The following is a 19,365-nucleotide window of genomic DNA, read 5'->3' on the forward strand; positions in this document are numbered from 1 at the left end:
TAATCTGCCATGGTTGGGCAGTGACCACACCAACTTGGCTGTGGTCAGCTGGGCAGGGCATACAGGTGAAGGATGATGTTGTGTTACCGGAACGCTCCCGGTGGTAAGTGAGGCAGCTTACACACGTCTCTTTCATTTTCGCTGGGCCCACCAGCACGGCTGTGCTCGAGTGTGGTTATATTCCATTTTCCGGCTTCAAATGGAACCCCGGTGGGAGTGAGTGCATCAACAGATTCATCAACTTCTCGGCACACCGGTGTGATGCCACGATAGCTGGCGGCATATCACGTGTTCGTGAATGATGATCGTTCGAAGTTCGTAGATGGATTCGATATATGCTTGAAGGAGAGTAAAATAAAATCAAAACTCATAGTGAAGATAAATGTAAAAGTAGAAAAAGGTGTGTAGTTGAAAACAATACTGGCATGAATCCTGTGTGGGCGAACAGAACGATATACATATCTTATTCTTCCTCATCAGATTCAAGAAATTACGGAGCCGCCTTGAGCCTCGCTCAAGATCGGTCAACTCCTCGTATATAAAGTTCACAAAATGCGGTGCTGACCATTCAGTCCAAACTTCAGGTGGCACCAGGCCTCAAGGGCCGAATGTGACCATCCTAATCGGGGTCAATAATCAAACCGCCTCCTTTCATGACGTGAGAATTCATCAAAATGGCGGGACTACGCGCTACTAGGTCTCGATGTGGTGAAACAGCATGGACTCGACGCAGCGGCCAGGTTTGTTGCCGAGTTGCCAATCCAGGGCGGACAAGCGACAGCGGCCTGACTACGAGAGACTAGTTTGTATCCAAGAAAAACCAATATATGTACAGAGTACAGTCATTAATCAAACGGTATGCAGGCCAGCGTCGGAGTAGCCATGATTTCATAAATGGCTGCGTGATGGTGGATGTGACGGCGCCAGATTTCACACGGCTTGCGGCATGATCACTGTGCGCGCCAGTACCATGCCAGAGTAGGTATCTGAGAGACAGTGATTGTCTCGACACGCCAGTTAGCTTGAACCTGCAGAATGTATCGTCACACAAGGCTGAGCCTTCCGTGTGCTTGCGGGCCAATTATGGCCATTCGTGGAGATCACTCCGCGCTTACACACAAACCATGCAGCCAAAGGGTCAGCAAACATTGCGGCATCGACGGTGGTTGGCAATCCTGGTCAGCTGAAGGAGAAAACATGATCTACTTGGTTCAAGTTTGAGAAAACTGCGGCTTTTCGGAGAGGTTGCCAGACTGGTGTAACAAACGACGAACCAAGCCATGTGGACTTGTCACAGGCAACACTGCATTCACACACCGATTGGGCGCTAATCTACGATAAAGGGGTACTGTAAAGGTTGTGCAAGGAGCTGCAGGCGTCCAGTTTTACGAGAAAACAAGCCTCGATCAAAGTTGTCAGTTATGATAGACTTACATGAGCAGAGGAGGCCCGACGTTGGGTCACTACTTGGCACCATTGCTCCCTCCATCTTATCAACATCAATGTCACAAGTCTACCGATAGTAAGACAAACAGCATCAGCCGTTCTCTTGGGTGGTTGTATGGTCTTGGCTCGAAAGAGACGCCCGACCCAGAAACAGAGGACCTTGACGTGGAGGCGTTAAACCGCGTCCCGTTGCATTCGCTACAGCGGATGCAGCCGCTTTCCTCAGCCACGTCTCGATCTATTATGAGCGTTGCCCCCATGATGCTATCGAAAGCTCCCTGCTGACGGGTCTGTTCCGCGGACCACCGGCCTGAAGTTGACCTACGAGACTGCTGTCACACGGGTGCATACATACACGCACGGGCTAGTTGACAAAGTTCTTCAGCCAACCGACTGATATCAATGGCAAACACGGCTATTACAACATTAAATGTAGTCACCACATTGCGAAGCATCTTACGGAACCAATTGGGGGCGGCGGAGTTGCCTGTACATCAGTCATGGCCGATATCTGAGTCAGAAATGGTGTGGCATCTGTATTGTACGTACAAGGACACTTTACGTGGCAACAACGTTCTTTGTTCAGACTTTTAACTCATTGATTGGTAGCCGGTAACTTTTCCGTGTTGTAGGAAAGGATTCTCAGCTTCGTCCTTGAGTCACCGAGCGCAAATACCAACATTGTTGGCTTATTGCCCGATGCCTAACCTCCTCTTACAATATTCGCCGAACTTGGAACTTTTGCCGACACCTGCATATGGCCTACATTGAGGCTGCTTGTGGCCTTGTTCTATGACGCCCCATCGAGAGTTTAGATCTCATGGGCGGTATACCGCCGGATTCCTGGCCTTCACCAGATAGTCCATCCCAGAGAGCTAAGGCCCCTTTTCGTCCCAAAGCAACGGCACTTGGTGTCCTTGAATCGGTCTCCCAAGTCCACGAGAGCAATTTCGGTGTCAACAAGAGGAGCTTTGGCCTTGTTCTGTGAGCCTTCTTTGGGATACATCCTCGGGATCGCGCTCCTTGGATCCCATGTCAATGACATGCAGTTTGTCTTCGACCACCTAGGTAGGAGAAATCACCTTCAAGTACTATACAAAGTACTTTTCTCCCCCTCTAGACCGCTCAATTCAGGCATCAATTCTTCCTCCATCGACCAGTTGCATCCATAATTCCCGTCGATACTTGAATAACGCGTTGGATATGTCGATAGGTCTCATGCGGTTGTCAACATGCCATGAAATGAGGCTGACTGATATCACCGGCGCCGTTGCTTACTGCAAAACTGGGTATGGATACGACCCAACTTCAAATTTCTCTTACATGCAGCAGCTGCTCGGGTATAATTATGGAAACGACACATCAACGGGGCGAGAGGATCCTCTTACAATTGTGGTTAGAAGGACTCAGAAACTAACTGCCACATCGCGTACGACTCTCTCAGGTGGTGGTAGCCGCAACTATCCTACGATGAATGTAGAACATCCGTGATTGACAGAGTGGCTGTAGATCTTACGGTAGCCTTGACATGATAGACTCTGTGAGCTGGATGTATCTGACCCAAGCTATCCCAGCCAGGCGGACATAGCAATCCGCCCGGAGGTATCGCTCCAGCGGCTGTCAACGACTGTGTTTCAGCAAAGTAAAAGATCAATACCGTCGAGATGTCATATGTATCGTGACAGGTTGGATATGACAACAAGTCATTGGTTCCCAACCCTGCACCCACCTATATTCGTCTGCAGATGACCATGGTAATAGCAAACACATCCGTCTTACATAGCAGTTGGGCGTTTTAATCACGAGCCACTCGTTATCTTGTATCAATGTATGTATTTTCATTCTCTACCGTTTTCCTGTGACTACATTCATTGCCAATGCCGCCAATGCCACCTGTACGCCATACCCAATTCAGAAGCCTCCCGGCTCCAGTTTCCAGGAACAATATGCTATCATCTGAGCTAGACCATGTCCGAAAACTCAAAAAACTTGGATAACCATAAAAAGAACAAAACTGAGGTCCAACAAAAGTAAGATGTCCAATACTTGTTGCAGCAGGACTCCAATGTCGCCAAAAGTTCATTTAAAACAGAAAAACGTCGCTATGCTCGAGTTCGTAAAGGGGTCTGTCTGTGTACGTCACTTCTCTAAGCCGGTGAAGTTTTGTGGCCAAGATCAAACATCTTCCAAATTCATGGGAAGCGCCACCGGCGCCTTACTCCGAAGGTGCGAAACCGCCATTTCTTGCGCTGAGTGTCAGTTTGCGGCTCAACTGCGACAGGGCCGCTCTCGTTACTACTCCCTGTGCTGCTCGTGCTCGCACCATTTTCCATGCCGGTATTGGTTCGCCCTAATATCACCCCCAAACTTTGGCTGGTGCCTTGCCCAGCTTGGCATTGCATTAATTCACCCAGGTCACGACTCACACGTCGGGCGTAGGCAAATGTGTAAAATTCGTTGCCATCCACCAACTCGCCGGTTGTTACGGGTAACGGAATGACGGAAAGTACGGGCACATCCGCAAGTGTATAGCCAGAGAAGGGTGACAACGCTCGTAAAGTGTCCTGGTTGTCGGAGGCTCGGTCGCCGCCGGTGCCAGTGGCTACTATTGAGGAGGCCGATGACGCAGCTCGTTGTGGTACCCAAAATGCCTGTTGGCGAGCTGATGGGCTATAATGTGGAAGTGATTCCCGGTCCATGGCTTGACCGTCAAACACGTCTTCGAGTTGACGCATCCTTCCAGATAAGTTGGTGTTTGCTGCCAGTAATCTCGTCATTCGTCGCTCCAGACCCACCCTGCTATTCTGGGCATCGGATTCGCCTGGACTAGAAGAGTGAAAACACAACTGGTGAGCAAGATGGTCTGAAAGTCTCCAATTTTTCACGTTTCCCGCTGTGCACCCGAGGTGGCTTCCTTGGCATCTGCACTAAATTGCAGGGCTAAGGTTTGCCAAGAATTGCCGTGATGAAACAAAAAAGAGATGGAGAATACAGAAACATAAAAGAACAAAGTACTTACCACTTCAAGATGGTCATCATCATCGTCATAGAGAGGCTGTGCCATCGAATGCGCGAGCATAATGATTTGATGCTTTGTTCATAAGAAGGATAGCCACGGCCTAAAGTGGTATCCTCAGGTGGTGGAGTTGCCAGTCCTTCCCTTTCGAGGCTCAAGGTTGCGCAGATGGCTTGCATGTCGGACACGGCAAGAACGGTATCGGTCAGTGTCGCAATGAGATAATCGGCTTCGATCCATGTTCCCCGTTCAGGGAACGGTAACTGTGCCGATTCAACGAGCGAAAACGTCTTATACAAGATGTGAACTGTGGACCGACACTGCTTGATTTCCTGCAGCGCTGTGGCGAAGATGGAGTTGGCCTTGGTTGCTGGTGTATTGAGATCCCACAAGGCATCGATGGTCTTACCACCTACAGCGAGAAGGCCAATAATGGCCGTGGTCACCGACAGTTTCTCGCCGAGGGTCGGTGAGGACGGCGACGCCATGATGGAAATAGAAACCAGTCGAATGCGATGGTGGTGGTAGTCGTCAGTCGTTGGTGTCGCCCCGATGTTCTCATCTAGCCACCACCTCCCCGTCCCGTTTTGTACCTTGTTTTGTCACCGACCGATTCGCAACTGCCGGCGGTATCACCCCATGCAATAATGAGCAGCAAGGGCGGCTCTGGTGCACGAACAGTATGGTGTTGCGTCTTACGAGGCTTCTGCGCCGGTTTAGCCAAGAGAGAGTTGATTCTGTCGTGACCAGCGGCTGGCACTGTGGTGGTGTGTGTATGTCGAGGGTTTCGTATCGGCGACGAATGTTAGATGCGGGTCGACGGGCTTTTTCTTCTGGGTTGACTCCCTTTGGATGTGTCTCCCGGTGGCGATATGGCGGTTGTCTCGTCGTCCCTCAATGTCTCATCCACTTCATGATACGTATCCGGGGCACAGGTGCGGGAAAGGTGCAACAGGTGAGCGCAGCGTTGTCAGGTGTAGCCAGCTGGCGCAGCAGATGGTCAACTGGTGTTGATGCAGCAGCGGCGGCGGCAGCAGCAGCAATGGCACTCGGTCTCGTGCTCGTGTTCGTGCTTGTGCTCGTCTGGACTGTCCTCGTGCAAGCTACAGGAACCGAACCAGCAGAGCACCAGCGGACGAACAAGTGCATTTTCTACGTTTGAAGACAAACGGGCTCTGGTCTTTCAATTTGAGCCGGGAATGTCAAAACATGGAGGAAAGGCAGGCACTGGCCGGACGGCTAAGACGGCAAGCCATGCCCCACACTTTGGCTGTTTTGCTGGTGCTCTCGGCACCATTTCTCCGTAAAGTGCAATCGGGTAACTCGGCCAGGCCCATCTTTAGCCCAGCCCAGCCAGCCAAGCTAGCCAACTTGACCTAGCCCAGCAATGGTCGAGCTCTGTCAGTAGCAGTCCCAGCCCTGAGCGACTCGAGTGTGGTCCATGTCCGGAGCGACTTGACATCTGGACTGGACATCTCGGCATCGAACAACTTGACATCAAATTTGACTGGCATTGGGAAGTCAAGGTCCGGTGCACTGGTGCAGCTCCCTGGACCCTTAGCTCCGTTCAATGTTCATGCTTGAGTCTGGTGTTGGGCTCCTTCACGAGGGGGCCGTCAGTCGGCTCAGTCTATCGATTTAGCCACAAATGTCGCAACATTTACCAGTTCTTATGCGTACCAACAAACACCCAGGCACCAGTTTTCTAACGATCTGACATCAAATACCCAGTGTACGCGGTCACGCGCGTCTATTCTATCACAGCCCTGTCAATCCCTACGTAAGTCGGTGCGTAAGGCAACAGACATGTGGAAACCAGCTCGGTGCTGTCGATTAATTCCCCCTTGTTGTTCCCGACCAGACACTCATCTGCCACTCTGACTCCGCCTGTCGGCATGCCATTGCCGGACAGCTGCGTCCATTGGCAACTACCACAGAGCCCTGCTCAAGTTGAAGGAATTTTCATCACTTGACTCCAGGAGAACACGGGATGTTGAGATTGCAAAACATCGCGAGCAGCACACCAAGTGCCAGTATTGACAAGTTTGCTTCTCCTGGTATCGTGCCAAACGTCTTGAAACTGTCAGCCTTTTTTTCATTCCATCCATGCCCAACAAAAGTGGCACTGACGCTACCGACGCCACAATTCGAAATAGATGGGCGGCTGTTCCCATCGCCAAACCACCAAACCCAGCAGACCTCCGCCAAGTTTAGAATTGTTATGTTGCCGTCAGTGCGTCCCGTTTTCATCCAGCAAGAGGTTCGATTCAAAGCTGTACGTACTCCGTAAAGGTTGATTCATCATACTACGGCGACGGTCCGAGCATGAGGGGAAGTTCGCTTGCTGCCTCGACATCCGAGACCACCCTGGTCACGAGAGCCCCCACGGTTGCAGTTTCTGATTGAAGTTTCGCTTTGTCTGAATAAGGGAGACCCAGTGTCTGCGCTCAAGTGGGATCTCCACGTATCGCCAAGTCTTTAAAACTATCCGTCGCTTTGATTTATATTTCTTCGTGCCATTTTAACGACACAAATTCGAGAGTCTGCGGTACGTGAAAGAAGCAGCATGACGGCTCATCCCTTTCTGCCCCACGGTGCCATGCCGTCATGTATCGGGCCGTGACTCATTTTGCCTTTGAAACCATCGATCAAATGCTGCCACCTTCGGAGATGCAAAACTTGCAAAACTTCCATGTGCCGGTTGGACAGACGCTGCCGAAGATTGCGGACTGATGCCGTATCGCGAGTTTGGTGTGTCTCATGGCGCATCACGATGAGCAAATGATTGTCATTGTCTCTCCCCATTTCTGACGTCTCCATGCCGAATTCCGGTGGCGTGGTGGGAAGCGACCCAGGCGGCAAGGCTAGCCTGGCCAAGAGATTTCTCAGATCGCGTGCTTGGCGAACTGTTCGACCCGTTCGCAAAGCTCCGATGGCAGGGTCCCTGTTGAATGTTGAGCAGTGGGCCATTCTTCACCCATGTTTGCAACTTGGGAAACAACTTGGAAAATGTTTACACTTTCCAAAAGAGAAGACAAACTGATAAGTCAAATACAGGATTCAAGTGAAAGAACCAAGACGTGAATTTTTTTTCCGAGACGAGACGATCAAGCTGCTCGTATGCAAGGCACTGGCAACCTCCTTTGGGGGTCGCACCTTCCTGCTCCTCTTGATCTCCACACTTCTCGGACTCTCGGCAAGCCATGAGGAAGCGGCGGATGCCAGGCTCCGACATCATGTCTTTTATCTTCCAAGCTCAGACAACACCACCTTGCCGGATTGAAAATATGTCTGATGTTCGGCGTGGTCGACTTGAACGCCATGACAATGCGCGCATTTGCCTCGGCTGTCTGTGGCATGTCAATCCACCGGGGTAAGTCAGCCACTAATGTCGTCGATGCGTTCATTTGTCTCTCTTCAATGGTTATTTGGGAGCAACATGTTTTTCTCTGGAGTCAGCTGCCCCAAATGATACGAGGGCGATATGTTGATGACAGTTTTAGGATTAATGGCCCATTGCCATGCCATGAACACCAGTTGTACCTCGACAAGCTCTCTCAAAGGACCGTGCTGCCGCGAAGCCATACAATATTTATTGTAGATGTAAACTCTGGAAAATCTGGATAGGGTATCCTTTCCTGGATATGCAACCCTCGTCTTCCCACAGGTCTTGCAGGTTCTTGGTTACCCTTTCAAGTCAAATTGAGAACAGCAAACGTCTCAGCAGCGAATGGACGGCTACACTGTTCGTTTCCTTTCTGGCAGTTTCAACATTGCGTCATTATGTTACCAGCCGAATCCCTACTTTGAGGATGGCGGGGATACGCGACACCATCTGTGGTATTATCCTATTGTCCACGGGCTCTTCCCAATTGCAGGATGGAGCTGGCTGATCCTACGTCGGCGACGGATGCATTCCATATCCCATGACATTTTGGTACCTGGAGATGAATGCAGATCCCATACTGCTGCCAACGGCTTAAAACAAACTACATATACGTAGCAGATGCCCCGTGCTGACGATGCAGACAGCCAGGGCGTAGTACGAAGCTAGGCATCCATACGTCCTACTACAATGCCGCGTCTTGTTCCCGTCCTCTTGGGCTAATACCAGCCTTAAGCTTGGCTAGTCCATAACAACTATCACATTCAGGAACTCAGAAGCAATATTGCACGCAAAGAGATAACAGACCAACTTCTAGATATCTACTACGTCAGTCCATCCTACATTAAGTAATCCATGATGTCCAATTATAATACAAGGCAAACATTAAACCCGATCCCAATTCAGCCAACGGTCAACGTCAGACACGACCGCCGCGCCTGTCCCAATCGCACTATTCCCGCATTTCGCAACCATGGCCCAATATTCCTATAGCTAAATACACTCATTATCGAAATTAAGCGACAGATCCCGCCGCACTGCTGCTGTGTCTTGCACGCTTGCGGCCACTCGTTGTAGAAGGGTGCATCTTGTCCGTCCGTTCGCGCTTGAGCTTGTCGTCCAGGACGCGGGCTGTAAAAATTCCGGTCAGCAAAGTGATCAACTTTGACGTGAACCACAGAAACACAAAATCGGAGAGGAAAAAGACAATGGCAAAATAACATACTCAAAACGTCGTAACCAAATTGAGGATACTCCAAGCACAAAGCCTTGAACTCGTCCTCCGCCTCGGCCCGCAAAGTGTGCGATCTCGTCGCCCAAAAGCTCGCAATCGGTGCGCGAACCTTGGAATCGTCGTTGGTAGTATGCGCATAGACGTATCGTGCGTATTCGATCTCGCCCTTGGCCGTCGAATCGATGCAGTGGATCTTACTCGACGACAGCTTCTTCAGCTCCGGTACGCCAAATTTCTCGGCCAATGTATACACGCGCGCATGCTTGAGGAGATGTACACCTGTGTCATCTACCTTGGGCATGTCGGGATCCACTTCGAGAACTCGCTGTCCGGGGATCTTCTTGGGGAAATATTCGCCTGTGTAGAGGAATTCGAGGAATGAACCGACAGCAAATGTGTCCTCGTCAAGTTCTAGTTGTCGCGGCTGGATGGGGTCAGCATTCTCTCGGAAAACATGTTCATGTGGACTGCAATTGGGTTGCGTACGCTGCCGTCGTCAACGAAGGATTGGCACAGCTCTGCGAAGTACGGGCTCTTACAGAGCAGTGCTTGATGCGCGGTGAGCAAACTCTGGTTTTCGTCGTGGCCAATGACTAGTGTGACGACTGGCGACGACAGATAGGACATGAAGGAGGTTCTGGCGGGCGGTTCATTATCGTTGGCGGCAGTTTCTTCAACTTCTGGACCTCTGGTGACTTCGTTCTCTTCCGTCATTTCGACATCGCCGCCCTGGTGGGTGGATGTGACGTCCTCGGGCGCCGCCTCCGCCTCGGTTTGATCCATTGACGGAGGCATTGGGCTGGTTGTGATGTGAATGGGTGACGAGGCAGATGTCGGTCGCGATCAATTCTTTGTTTGTGACGGAGCTGGGAGGTGTTGCTTGGAGATCGTTGAGCTTGCTGCAAGGCACAGGATAAAAGTGGGTCGTTGTTACTCGCCGTTTTGAGAGTTGATCAAGCGGCTGCCCTAGACTTTTTGGGTCGTTGACAGTGACCTTGACCAACTTTGGAAATGCTGGACTTTGTAGTAGTGTCACATTTATTAAGGCCGTCAAAGGTAGTTTAACATGTAATTTGACTTTATGATGCTACGGAGTTAAGTAATGTTTCGTTGACGTGTGTTTGTGCTACATGAGATGTCGGAAGTCTAACTTCACCAAGAGTCAAATGTATCCCAATAGACAACCAGATCATATTCATTGATGCCAGCAACCATGCTCTTGTATTATAGCTAAAATCTTCTTTGCCGTCTCCTCAGGTTGCAATCCCGTCGTATCAATCTCCACACTCAACCCAGGAAATGAGAACGGCACAAGCTTGTCCAAAAAACCAGCCACCACTTCCGGATCAACCAATTTCTTCCTCTCAAGTTTCATCCTCTCTGGGCTTACCAACCGAGCGAGGTTCTCTTGCCGCTCGCAGCACAGATTTATGGGTATAAACGGGCGGCCTGCCCTGTCAGCCGCAACTTTATGCGCAGTAGACCACTTTGTTCCTATCTTTCCGTTCGTGAAGAAGTCTACAACGAGGAATTAGATACAAGAGATAACTGCGACCTTGAGGGGTGTCAAATTGGTCATGCCTGTGAATATGACAATGCGCCTCATCTGTTCTTGTTTGTTCCCGCATGCGCTCTGCTCGTCTGTCTCAGGGTAGACGAACCGATTGAACGCCTCGTCGCGGACCTGTTCTCGCTGGCGGTTGTATTCGGGGTGGTCTCGCGGAAGTTGGACGACGTCGATGAGCGAATGGTTGTCAATCAAGTCGCTGTTGGGTAGCATTGCTTGGAGGGCCCTGGCGACGGTGAGCTTTCCGACGGCTGGGAAACCGTTGATCCACACGTAGGCTGCCATATGTGGCGGTTGGGTGATACAAATGATTTACTTGGGAAGTCGTGGTTGTTGAAGCGGTGGTCGTTGAATGTCTTGGATTTTGGCATAACGGAGATGCTTACGATGACTCACTCACGTTGCAGGTTCCCAACTAAAGTCTGAACTGGGCGATTGCTGGGAAACGGCATAGTTTTTTATTTGTGCAACATATCCATTCTGAGAACTGAGTACCGTGTATAGTGTCTCTAAGCATCAGAACAATTGTGACCTGCGGTATTTCATGAATACTGTTTCTTAAACACTGTAGTGTCACAAGTCATAAAAGAGGTAAGACATTGTCATCTATGTGCAGCAATCTCCCTTTATGAGGCCCGACATACTGCTATAATAGTAAAGGTAACTGGTTTGCAGAGAGAACTCATATGAGCCATGCGAATAATCCGAGACTTACATCATTTCTCAAACAACTTCTTCACCGCGCTCAAAAACACACTCGGCAACCTCTGCGCCCAAGATGTAACTCGAGCAGCATTACACCTTGAGTGTCCCAGCGTCGCAATGAGTGTGATAAAAATCCCCGCATTCTGTCCCCAATTGTCGATCAGCAGCAGAAAGCCATCAACGGCACGGCCAGCTCCAGTCCATCCGTGGCGTCCCATCGCCAATAACGTGTGAAAGGCGCCACTCGCCCGTTGATCCTACCAACTTGGGACGAAATGGTCTGCTCATTTCCACACGGCAGCTCAAGCCGTGCTGTGTCCATTGCAGCACAAGGCTCATCCTTCGTTGGTACCCTTACGAGGTGAGCAATGCTAGTCCGCGAGGCTTCGCTGAAGACACCGAGGGTTGGCCGGTGTGCGTGACATTCAAAATCAGTGACATGTTGTCCGACCCTGCTATTCGGCGTGTGGTTACTTCAAGGGACGGTCTCTGCATTTGACTGTTGCAACACACCGCATTCACTGACTCACAACCAACCCTATTACTCCTCTTCCCCTGTTGGTGGTTTATGAGACTTGTCTGCTCACAAGAATCTTCTTACATGAGATCCCATTCTCTTGTAATTCGCAGCGGCATTCTCAGGGTGCAGACGTCATAGTTTCCTCTTCTTCCAAAATAGATCCTGGATGCATTACCCCAGATTTTCTGCGATGAGCAGCGCCATCAGCCCAAACTAGTTTGACGAACACCACCAAGGTCTGAACGCCACTCTGCAGCCGGAAAATACGAGAAATGAAACTCCCTTCTGGGCGGGTATCAGTGGTGATTGGCCGTTGCGCTGCATTGGTCATTGGTTGAGCGCACTGCCGTGGCTAAACTGGTTAATGGGACGGTGATCGTCTTCCCACACTCAATACTCTAACCAAGTAAGTGCTAATCAGAGTGAAAGCGTTCCTGTTTAGGCACAGACGACGGGTTCGCCGTCAGGGCTTGGGGACAACTCTTCCAGCAAGAGATTCAGTTGCTACACCCACCTAGCTGCTTAGTCGAGGACATCGTGAGTTGCTGGCGCTTCTTCGGACAAGGCGATGAGATGTGGTGGTTTGTCTCAACTTAATGCGAGTGTAGATGCTAGATACATGACTTGCGTCGTTCACATGCTACAGTTGTATGTCACCTCAACAGGTTCCTGAGCATTCTATATTTTCGTTGGTTTAATCCTTCAACGATCACAAGCATCTCAAACTGGTAGCCACTCACGGCGAATTCCCCGCATCAACTCAATTTGGCTGGTTGCCCAAACTGAAGCCAATCCCGACAACCGGCAACCACACCACTTACACGACCTTCATCACCATGCGCCTGGGTAGAAGCGGAAGGGCGAGTTACACCGCAATGCTTGTTTCCCCTCTTCAATCCCTCGACCAGGAGTACGATCTAGTCCAAATTATATATTGGTGTCAGGTCCCGATGCCCAATATCCCAGATCACCACATACCACCGTCGTTTCCTTCGTTTGGTACACTCGTTATACATAATCATGAAGAACTCCCTCGTTTTGAGCTTCATAGCTCTCTCGTCTTATGCTATTGCCACGGATGATCCCTGCCTTTCTTTGACCAGCAAATTCCCCAAATGCCCGTTCTCGTGCGTTTCAAAGGCCGCTGCCTCAGTCGGGTGTACCAACACCGCTGACTTGAGCTGTTGGTGATGCCCATACTCCTAAGAAGGTATATTCGCAAACATACATACTGATGATAGCCACAGGCCAGTGTAATCCAAAGTCGTCTAGTGCCATCCAGTCCCTTGCTGCTGGCTGTGCGCTTGCAGCCTGTAATCCAACCGACCTCCCCCCTGCTATCGATGCGGGAAGTTCCCTCTGTGCTTGCGTAGCATCTCATCCTGCTACCACCACAAATGCTCCATCTACATCCCCAACAGGAAGTACGTCCAAGCCAGGCGGCTCTACTACATCTGGGCCAGCACCCTCGACAACTCCCACTGGCACGGGCACGGGTACCACCACCGGTCCAACCGTGACCACTGGTCCTACCTGTGTTCCCTCGTCCCCTTGTGATGCCGTCAAGAGCAAGGTACCCGCCTGTGCGTCGAGTTGTATCGGTTCCGCAGCAGGAAAAGTCGGATGTGACCAGCAAAACCTATCATGCCAATGCGCCTCATCGTCCGCCATCCAGCAAGCTGCATTCAACTGCGTCAGTTCCGCCTGCGGACTACAGACCGGCGCCGCGGTTCTTCAGTCCGTAGCAGCAGTCTGCTCCTGCGTTTCTGCAAATCCTACAAAGCCATGCTCCGGGGGAACTCAACCCACAACCAAACCGTCAGGGACCGAATCGTCCGGTCCCGGCTCAAGTTCCGGCCCCGTCACATCCGCACCGGCATGCTCATCCGTCAAACAACCAGACTGCGGAGCCGTTGCTTCAACAGCCATTCCTTCATGTGCCCAGCAGTGCTTCACGTCCGCTGCACCAGGTGTAAACTGTCAAGTGACGGACTTCAAGTGTCAGTGCCAGCCTGACGCGCAGAAGAAGCTCTCAACCCTGTTGCTTCCCTGCGTACAAAAGAACTGTCCGCCCGCCTCGCTGCCGGGTATTATTGGTGGTGCGAGCTCTGTCTGCGCCTGTGCAACCGCACCTCCTGGTTCTGGGGTTTGCACAACTTCGGGTGGAGGCTCTGCTCCGACGTCTGGAGGACAGCAGCCTACGAATGGTACTTCCGGTGGGAATACGTCTGGTGGTCAGCAACCTACCGGCGGATCGAGTGGTAGTCCGCCGCCAACTAGTTCGTCGCCTGTTGTTGGTGGTGCGGGAATACTTGAGGTTTCGTTTGCGGGTGTTGCTGGAGTGGTTGTACTGGCGGCTTTTGTGCTGTAAATAGATAATCAGTCGGATATCAGATTGTACATTTATCGTTAGGCAAGATTGAGCACTAGCCTAAAATTGTTAGTTTTTCTTGGCAGTAATGTCTTTAGGTTAATACAGTCTTATACTTCATGATGAGTTGACAGTACCGAGTTGGGAGTTGGTTCCACTACGGAAGTTGACGCAAATATATACGACTTGGCACAAAATTCATCTCGCCGGTTTGCAGAGTGCAGCAATGTGAATGCGTATCCCACGGCTTCCAATCTCTCATTGTCATTGAACTTGACCCGCGTTGACCATTTGGCTAACTGAGCTTTGACCTGGTTCCATGTTCACAGCCAAAAGGACGAAATGCTCATAAGTGAGAGGAAAGAAGATGTCGGAAATCTAAGGTGAGCTCATTCAGCAGGCCATACGTTGAGCGAAGTGAGAAGGTATGTCCTTCAAACTGCTTGCTTGCTCTTCATTACAACCTCCTGGGATGCAAACTGTCTGCATTTCGAACAACAGGAAATATAAACAGGAAATGCGAGTGCAACGAACAAAACTAACTCACGTTTCAATCAAATATATAAGACTGTATATCTCACTACCAAATTAACAGGTCATAAACAATGCCACGCCTTGCCGTGAGGTATCGAAGAAACTACACCAAGACCCAATGCAAACTATCTAAATGGTATCCATCTAAATAAACAAAGATACGCCATCCATGCACCATGCAATCTACATGAAGAGCTTGTCACCATGATACTTCCATGTGGGCTTCACAGCCTCAGCGGCAACCTGCTTCGTTCGCTTCGGGAAGCCCCTGAACGAAGCGGCATACGTGGCAACCGAGTGCGCAATCAACTATAAACATTAGCAACCGCATGAAACAAACCCTACGTGGCAGACATACCTTTGTGTTCACCTCCCAAGCCGTCATGTTCACGTTGGTCAGGTCATCGCCAATCTGGTGGTAATTCTTATCGTACCATTCGCCGGCAATGCCCCCAAAAGCCTCAGCCTCGTCTTTGGTCTTGACGCCCTCTGCACCAGTGGCGATACCACCACCCGGGATACCGCCTCTGATGAACCCGTCATAGTCGCTTCGTCCATCGAACGGGATAAAGGTGTAGTTTAGACCCTTCTTCGTATACCAGTCGACGTACAGATCCCGCAGGGCCTCGGAACCGGCTGGGTTCTCCGCGTCGGTCGCATTGTAGATCTGGTACGCGAAATTCGGGCTAGCCATCATGTCGTAGTCCATAAACAGTCTGATCTTGAGCTTCTCCGCCTCGGACAGGGAAGCGACGTAGTGGTCGGAGCCGAGGAGTCCTTCTTCTTCGGCGGACCACCACGCAAATCGGGCGCAGTTTACGACACGGTATTTGGCGAGTTGAACTGCAACTTCGAGAACAGAGATCGATCCAGATCCATCGTCGTTCACACCCGGCCCTTCCTCGACAGAATCGCTGTGACCGCCGAGCATAACACAGTTATTTGCGTCGCCGTGAGTTGTCTGTGCAACAATGTTCTTGGTCTTGATGGTTTGGACTGTGGCGTCCATGTATGCAGATCCAGTAATCAGTCTGCCGCGGGATAGCTGGTCCGCATAGTCGGCTCCTTCCTTGCCGCCGAGTCCAAAAGTCGCAACGTGATGAGGAGAGGGAGTGCCCATGGTGCCTACAGCTGAGTTAGTCACTTACCAACCGCAATGTGTTTAAGGGTTGACCAACCATGCAATTCCTCATCATCAGTGTTGTAGATGACAGCGGCAACGGCGCCGGACTTTCCAGCCAGTTTGGACTTTTCTCCAAAGGGGCAATCCCCTCTCTTGATCAGAGCAATACTGCCATCCACCTTGTCCGGGTAGTCAGACTTCTTGCACCCAGTGCCATGAACAAGAATGATGTCGGCAAACGCAGGTTCCTTATCCTTGGTAGGCGGCGTGAGTCTATCATTGTTAGCATAAATTCAACTCGCCTCTGAGACTGTATACATACGAAAAGGCAGTCGTTGTCTTAGGCACCACATCGCCAATGACAAGACGAAACTCCGAAACGCTGCCGGAAAATGCGCCGAATTCTTGTTCTGTAACATTATAGTATCCATCCAGAGAAGCCAACTCGCTCTTGATATACTCCAGCGTAGCAAGGTGCCCTACTCCAGTCAGTCATGCTTGGGCCGAACAAGCAAAGGCAGTTAGAAACACATACCCTTACTGCCAATTACGCGAGTCGGATGTCCATACTCGTGTACAGACTCCTTTGCAAGATCATACAACTTCTCCGCACGCTTCCACAGCTTTTCAGTGGAAATACTCCCCTGCAGCGCATCCGTAGTAACCCAAGGTCGAGGATCGTCTTCACCGAGGCTTATCTGAGGCTCCAATAGCGGAATTTGAGGGAGATGCAGCGCCGAGACGGCAGCTGCCACGAGTACGAGAGATGAGAGTCGGGGCATGATTCACGACGCCCTCCCAGATAAAAGATGTCAATGAGCAAAGGGTTGAGTGTGAAAGAGGAAGGAAGAGAGGCGGAACTGGATGAGCTTATCATCAGCTCTGATGTCGCCTTCTGCCGAAGACGGAGAGTCACTTGGTCCATCTGTGGCCCCACTTTTATTAGTCGCGTGGCACAAATTGAGGCTTGTGCGTCGCCTGGGGAAACTCTTCAGGACATGGAGTCATGGACCATCTTCAAGCTTCAAACTCAATGCTTGATAGACATTGGCATGGAGTTTCCTCCTTGTTTTACGGAGGACCAGGTGGGCGACTCTTCACCTTCCAACATCCTCAGCGCGGCGCAAGAGCCATTCTGTGCCAAACTTGCGTTTGAGTTTGGTCCGCAACCAGCTGAATGCTCTGAGACACATAATGCTATTATTAGTGCGGAGAGCGGTCAACCTAAAACAAGAGCATTCACCTAACCAAACATGTTTGAATCTATTTCGTATTTACATATTGTGTATGCATATCTACATGAGCAGCCTCTGGCGCGTGCGCTCGGCAGACCAACTCTAATTAGGAAAAAAAAGAAAACGGAGCGAAGAAGAATCCCATGCGGCCACTACATAAGGCCGTGGTCCTGCCTCGGGGGTATTCCCAACTATGAATGCCTTGCAAAACCAAAACTACAATCCGCGCTGTGCCAGTGCAAACACTTTAAAAGACAAGTTGTCTGGTCTCTCGCGACCCGTGATATATTCCTCTGGACACCTTCCCATCGAACGCCGGCTTGGAGCTCTTGACGAAGAGACGATCGGCAGCGGTGCACGTGGCGTCGCTCGCCGTCTGCGACAAATCGGCTCCAAGATGCCAAGAAATAAGAAACCCCGACCTCAACCTCAACCCCAGGACGCATGCCTGGCTGATAAAAAGGCCTCAAAGAGCCCTTCCGCCCAACTTGACGGTATCCCGATGCCTCATGATTACTCGACCGACAAATTCTTCTTCCAACCAGTCGTTGGGATCGGCTTCTCAAGACGCAGAATCCACAACAGGTAGTCTTCAATCGGCAAAAAGACGCACAACACGCGGTTGCACATGTAGCCCGCCAAAACAACGAACACGGCGGCAAAGGCATCGAGAAAGTAGTGGTTGGCTGTGCTGACAATGGTCATGAGCATCCACGTCGGGTACCAGATTCCGAATGCAAACATGCAAGCTCTTGTCAGAGGGCTTCGTCTGGCTTCCACTGGTTCGTCCTCCTCGTCCTCCTCTGGGTTGGAGGGACGAATCGTCAGCTTCTCGAGCCACGAAAACAGGCCCCTTACCACGCCGCTCTCCGCAATAAAGGTGCAGCCAATGCAGAAAGCATAGCCAAAGTGCATGCTGGGCATCGCAGCAAGCAGATTGACAAAGTCGCCGCCCATCCAGACAGACTCGGCATCCTCCAAACTGACGGAATCGACGAACCCGTACTCTTTAGGCAACAGTCGCGGTGGCATCGTGGGGACCAAGATGAAGATGATGAAGGCGAGGAAGTTGGTCAATGTCATCGTACGCCGCACGGTGCAGAATCGAGCATGGCTAGGGGCCGTGGTGTAATAATAAGCGAGAAACGAAACGGTCCCCGGCAAATGCACGAGCGCATATCCTCGATTCAAAAATGACAAAATCCAAGCTCGGTAATCGCCTGTCTCAGTGCCGTGCAAGAACCAACGCTGAATCTGCCACTCGAGCCACTTCTCCGGTGCCTGTCGATCTCCTCCCCACAACAAAGCTTCAAAGTTAAGAATCGACAAGCCGTGTTGTTGGGCCGAATCCCACATGCCCTTTTGGCCGCCGTAGGTTGCCTGGGCAAGGACCTTTGTGTATCTATATGCGCCGAAACTAACGCCCCAGTAAAACATCTCAATCAAGAAAGGAAACTTTTGGAGAATGCGAGAGTGGAAGTTTGTCGCAAAGCGACTCGAGTTTGGTGTGGTGAAACGCACACAGCTACCACAAGAGCGATACTTGGGAGGATGCTGCTCGCTGTGTCGGCGATACAAGATGTCACTATACTCATCAGAGCTCCTAGGCGACTCCTCATCGGGGAGCGGTTGGTATCGATCCCTCGATTTGAAGAGGGAATAATTCCTTCTGCGGGTGAAGAACATTGCAAGTAGCAGGACGGTGACAGTGAGCTAAACAATTGCGCAACAAGCGAGCGTCAAGTCAGCCACCGAATATCAATCGACAGAGTAGGGCCAAAGCTCTGCAAAAAACGCAATGCGCTGCAAAAAACAGTCGAAATGACCCAGCAATTGCAAAATTGATCGCTGTTGAGTACATACCACAGGCTCGACAAAGTCGGGAACGGGGATTCCATTCGCTGCCTTCCATCCTCCCTCGGGGGTGTCATCCAAAGCTTGAGAACCGACCATGATGACCAAAAATGACCAAAAGTGATTTCTCTATATCATGTTCTAAGGTCGTAAGGACCAGAATGTTGAGTTCCACGTCCAGGTCGTGGATAAAATGCCGTCTCAACCGTGGCGGCTGCACACGTCAGGCCTGGTGTGACCAGAAAGAGTTTGGCTTGGGGTTCGAGGCAGGGTAAACGTCAACGTCAAAGTCGCCTGCCAAAACGAGACCCTGGCTTGCTTGCGTATGCGGTCAGAGGCGGAAAGATAGGTGGAAAACAGCTTCTCACAACATCA

The 19,365-nt window shown here is 50.9% G+C and overlaps 7 protein-coding genes across 7 annotated transcripts; 1 reads left to right on the forward strand and 6 right to left on the reverse strand.

The window, feature by feature from the left end:
* Positions 1-3,638: 3,638 nt before the first annotated feature.
* VFPPC_13291 (hypothetical protein) lies at positions 3,639-4,950 on the reverse strand (the record flags this gene model as incomplete). The annotated part of the gene is made up of 2 exons (XM_018291068.1): positions 3,639-4,272; positions 4,466-4,950. 2 exons carry the CDS (start codon positions 4,948-4,950, stop codon positions 3,639-3,641), a joined length of 1,119 nt encoding a protein of 372 aa, XP_018146531.1.
* Positions 4,951-6,427: 1,477 nt separating this feature from the next.
* Positions 6,428-6,712, reverse strand: VFPPC_15518 (hypothetical protein; the record flags this gene model as incomplete). Its single annotated transcript, XM_022428968.1, has 1 exon — positions 6,428-6,712. The coding sequence occupies one exon, from the start codon at positions 6,710-6,712 to the stop codon at positions 6,428-6,430; it is 285 nt and encodes a 94-aa protein (XP_022284552.1).
* Positions 6,713-8,862: 2,150 nt separating this feature from the next.
* Positions 8,863-9,876, reverse strand: VFPPC_13292 (BTB/POZ-like protein; the record flags this gene model as incomplete). The annotated part of the gene is made up of 3 exons (XM_018291069.1): positions 8,863-8,978; positions 9,073-9,505; positions 9,568-9,876. 3 exons carry the CDS (start codon positions 9,874-9,876, stop codon positions 8,863-8,865), a joined length of 858 nt encoding a protein of 285 aa, XP_018146533.1.
* Positions 9,877-10,612: 736 nt separating this feature from the next.
* On the reverse strand, positions 10,613-10,933 carry VFPPC_02535 (AAA domain-containing protein; the record flags this gene model as incomplete). Its single annotated transcript, XM_018282169.1, has 1 exon — positions 10,613-10,933. One exon carries the CDS (start codon positions 10,931-10,933, stop codon positions 10,613-10,615), a length of 321 nt encoding a protein of 106 aa, XP_018146534.1.
* A 1,960-nt stretch (positions 10,934-12,893) lies between these two features.
* Positions 12,894-14,244, forward strand: VFPPC_02537 (CFEM domain-containing protein; the record flags this gene model as incomplete). The annotated part of the gene is made up of 2 exons (XM_018282170.1): positions 12,894-13,056; positions 13,121-14,244. 2 exons carry the CDS (start codon positions 12,894-12,896, stop codon positions 14,242-14,244), a joined length of 1,287 nt encoding a protein of 428 aa, XP_018146535.1.
* A 717-nt stretch (positions 14,245-14,961) lies between these two features.
* VFPPC_02538 (aminopeptidase) lies at positions 14,962-16,683 on the reverse strand (the record flags this gene model as incomplete). Its single annotated transcript, XM_018282171.1, has 5 exons — positions 14,962-15,087; positions 15,137-15,903; positions 15,957-16,174; positions 16,224-16,380; positions 16,437-16,683. 5 exons carry the CDS (start codon positions 16,681-16,683, stop codon positions 14,962-14,964), a joined length of 1,515 nt encoding a protein of 504 aa, XP_018146536.1.
* A 966-nt stretch (positions 16,684-17,649) lies between these two features.
* VFPPC_13293 (hypothetical protein) lies at positions 17,650-19,089 on the reverse strand (the record flags this gene model as incomplete). Its single annotated transcript, XM_018291070.1, has 2 exons — positions 17,650-18,849; positions 19,000-19,089. The coding sequence occupies 2 exons, from the start codon at positions 19,087-19,089 to the stop codon at positions 17,650-17,652; spliced, it is 1,290 nt and encodes a 429-aa protein (XP_018146537.1).
* Between the last annotated feature and the right edge of the window lie 276 nt (positions 19,090-19,365).

This window comes from Pochonia chlamydosporia, chromosome 2, assembly GCF_001653235.2.
Source record: "Pochonia chlamydosporia 170 chromosome 2, whole genome shotgun sequence".
NCBI lineage: Eukaryota > Fungi > Ascomycota > Sordariomycetes > Hypocreales > Clavicipitaceae > Pochonia > Pochonia chlamydosporia.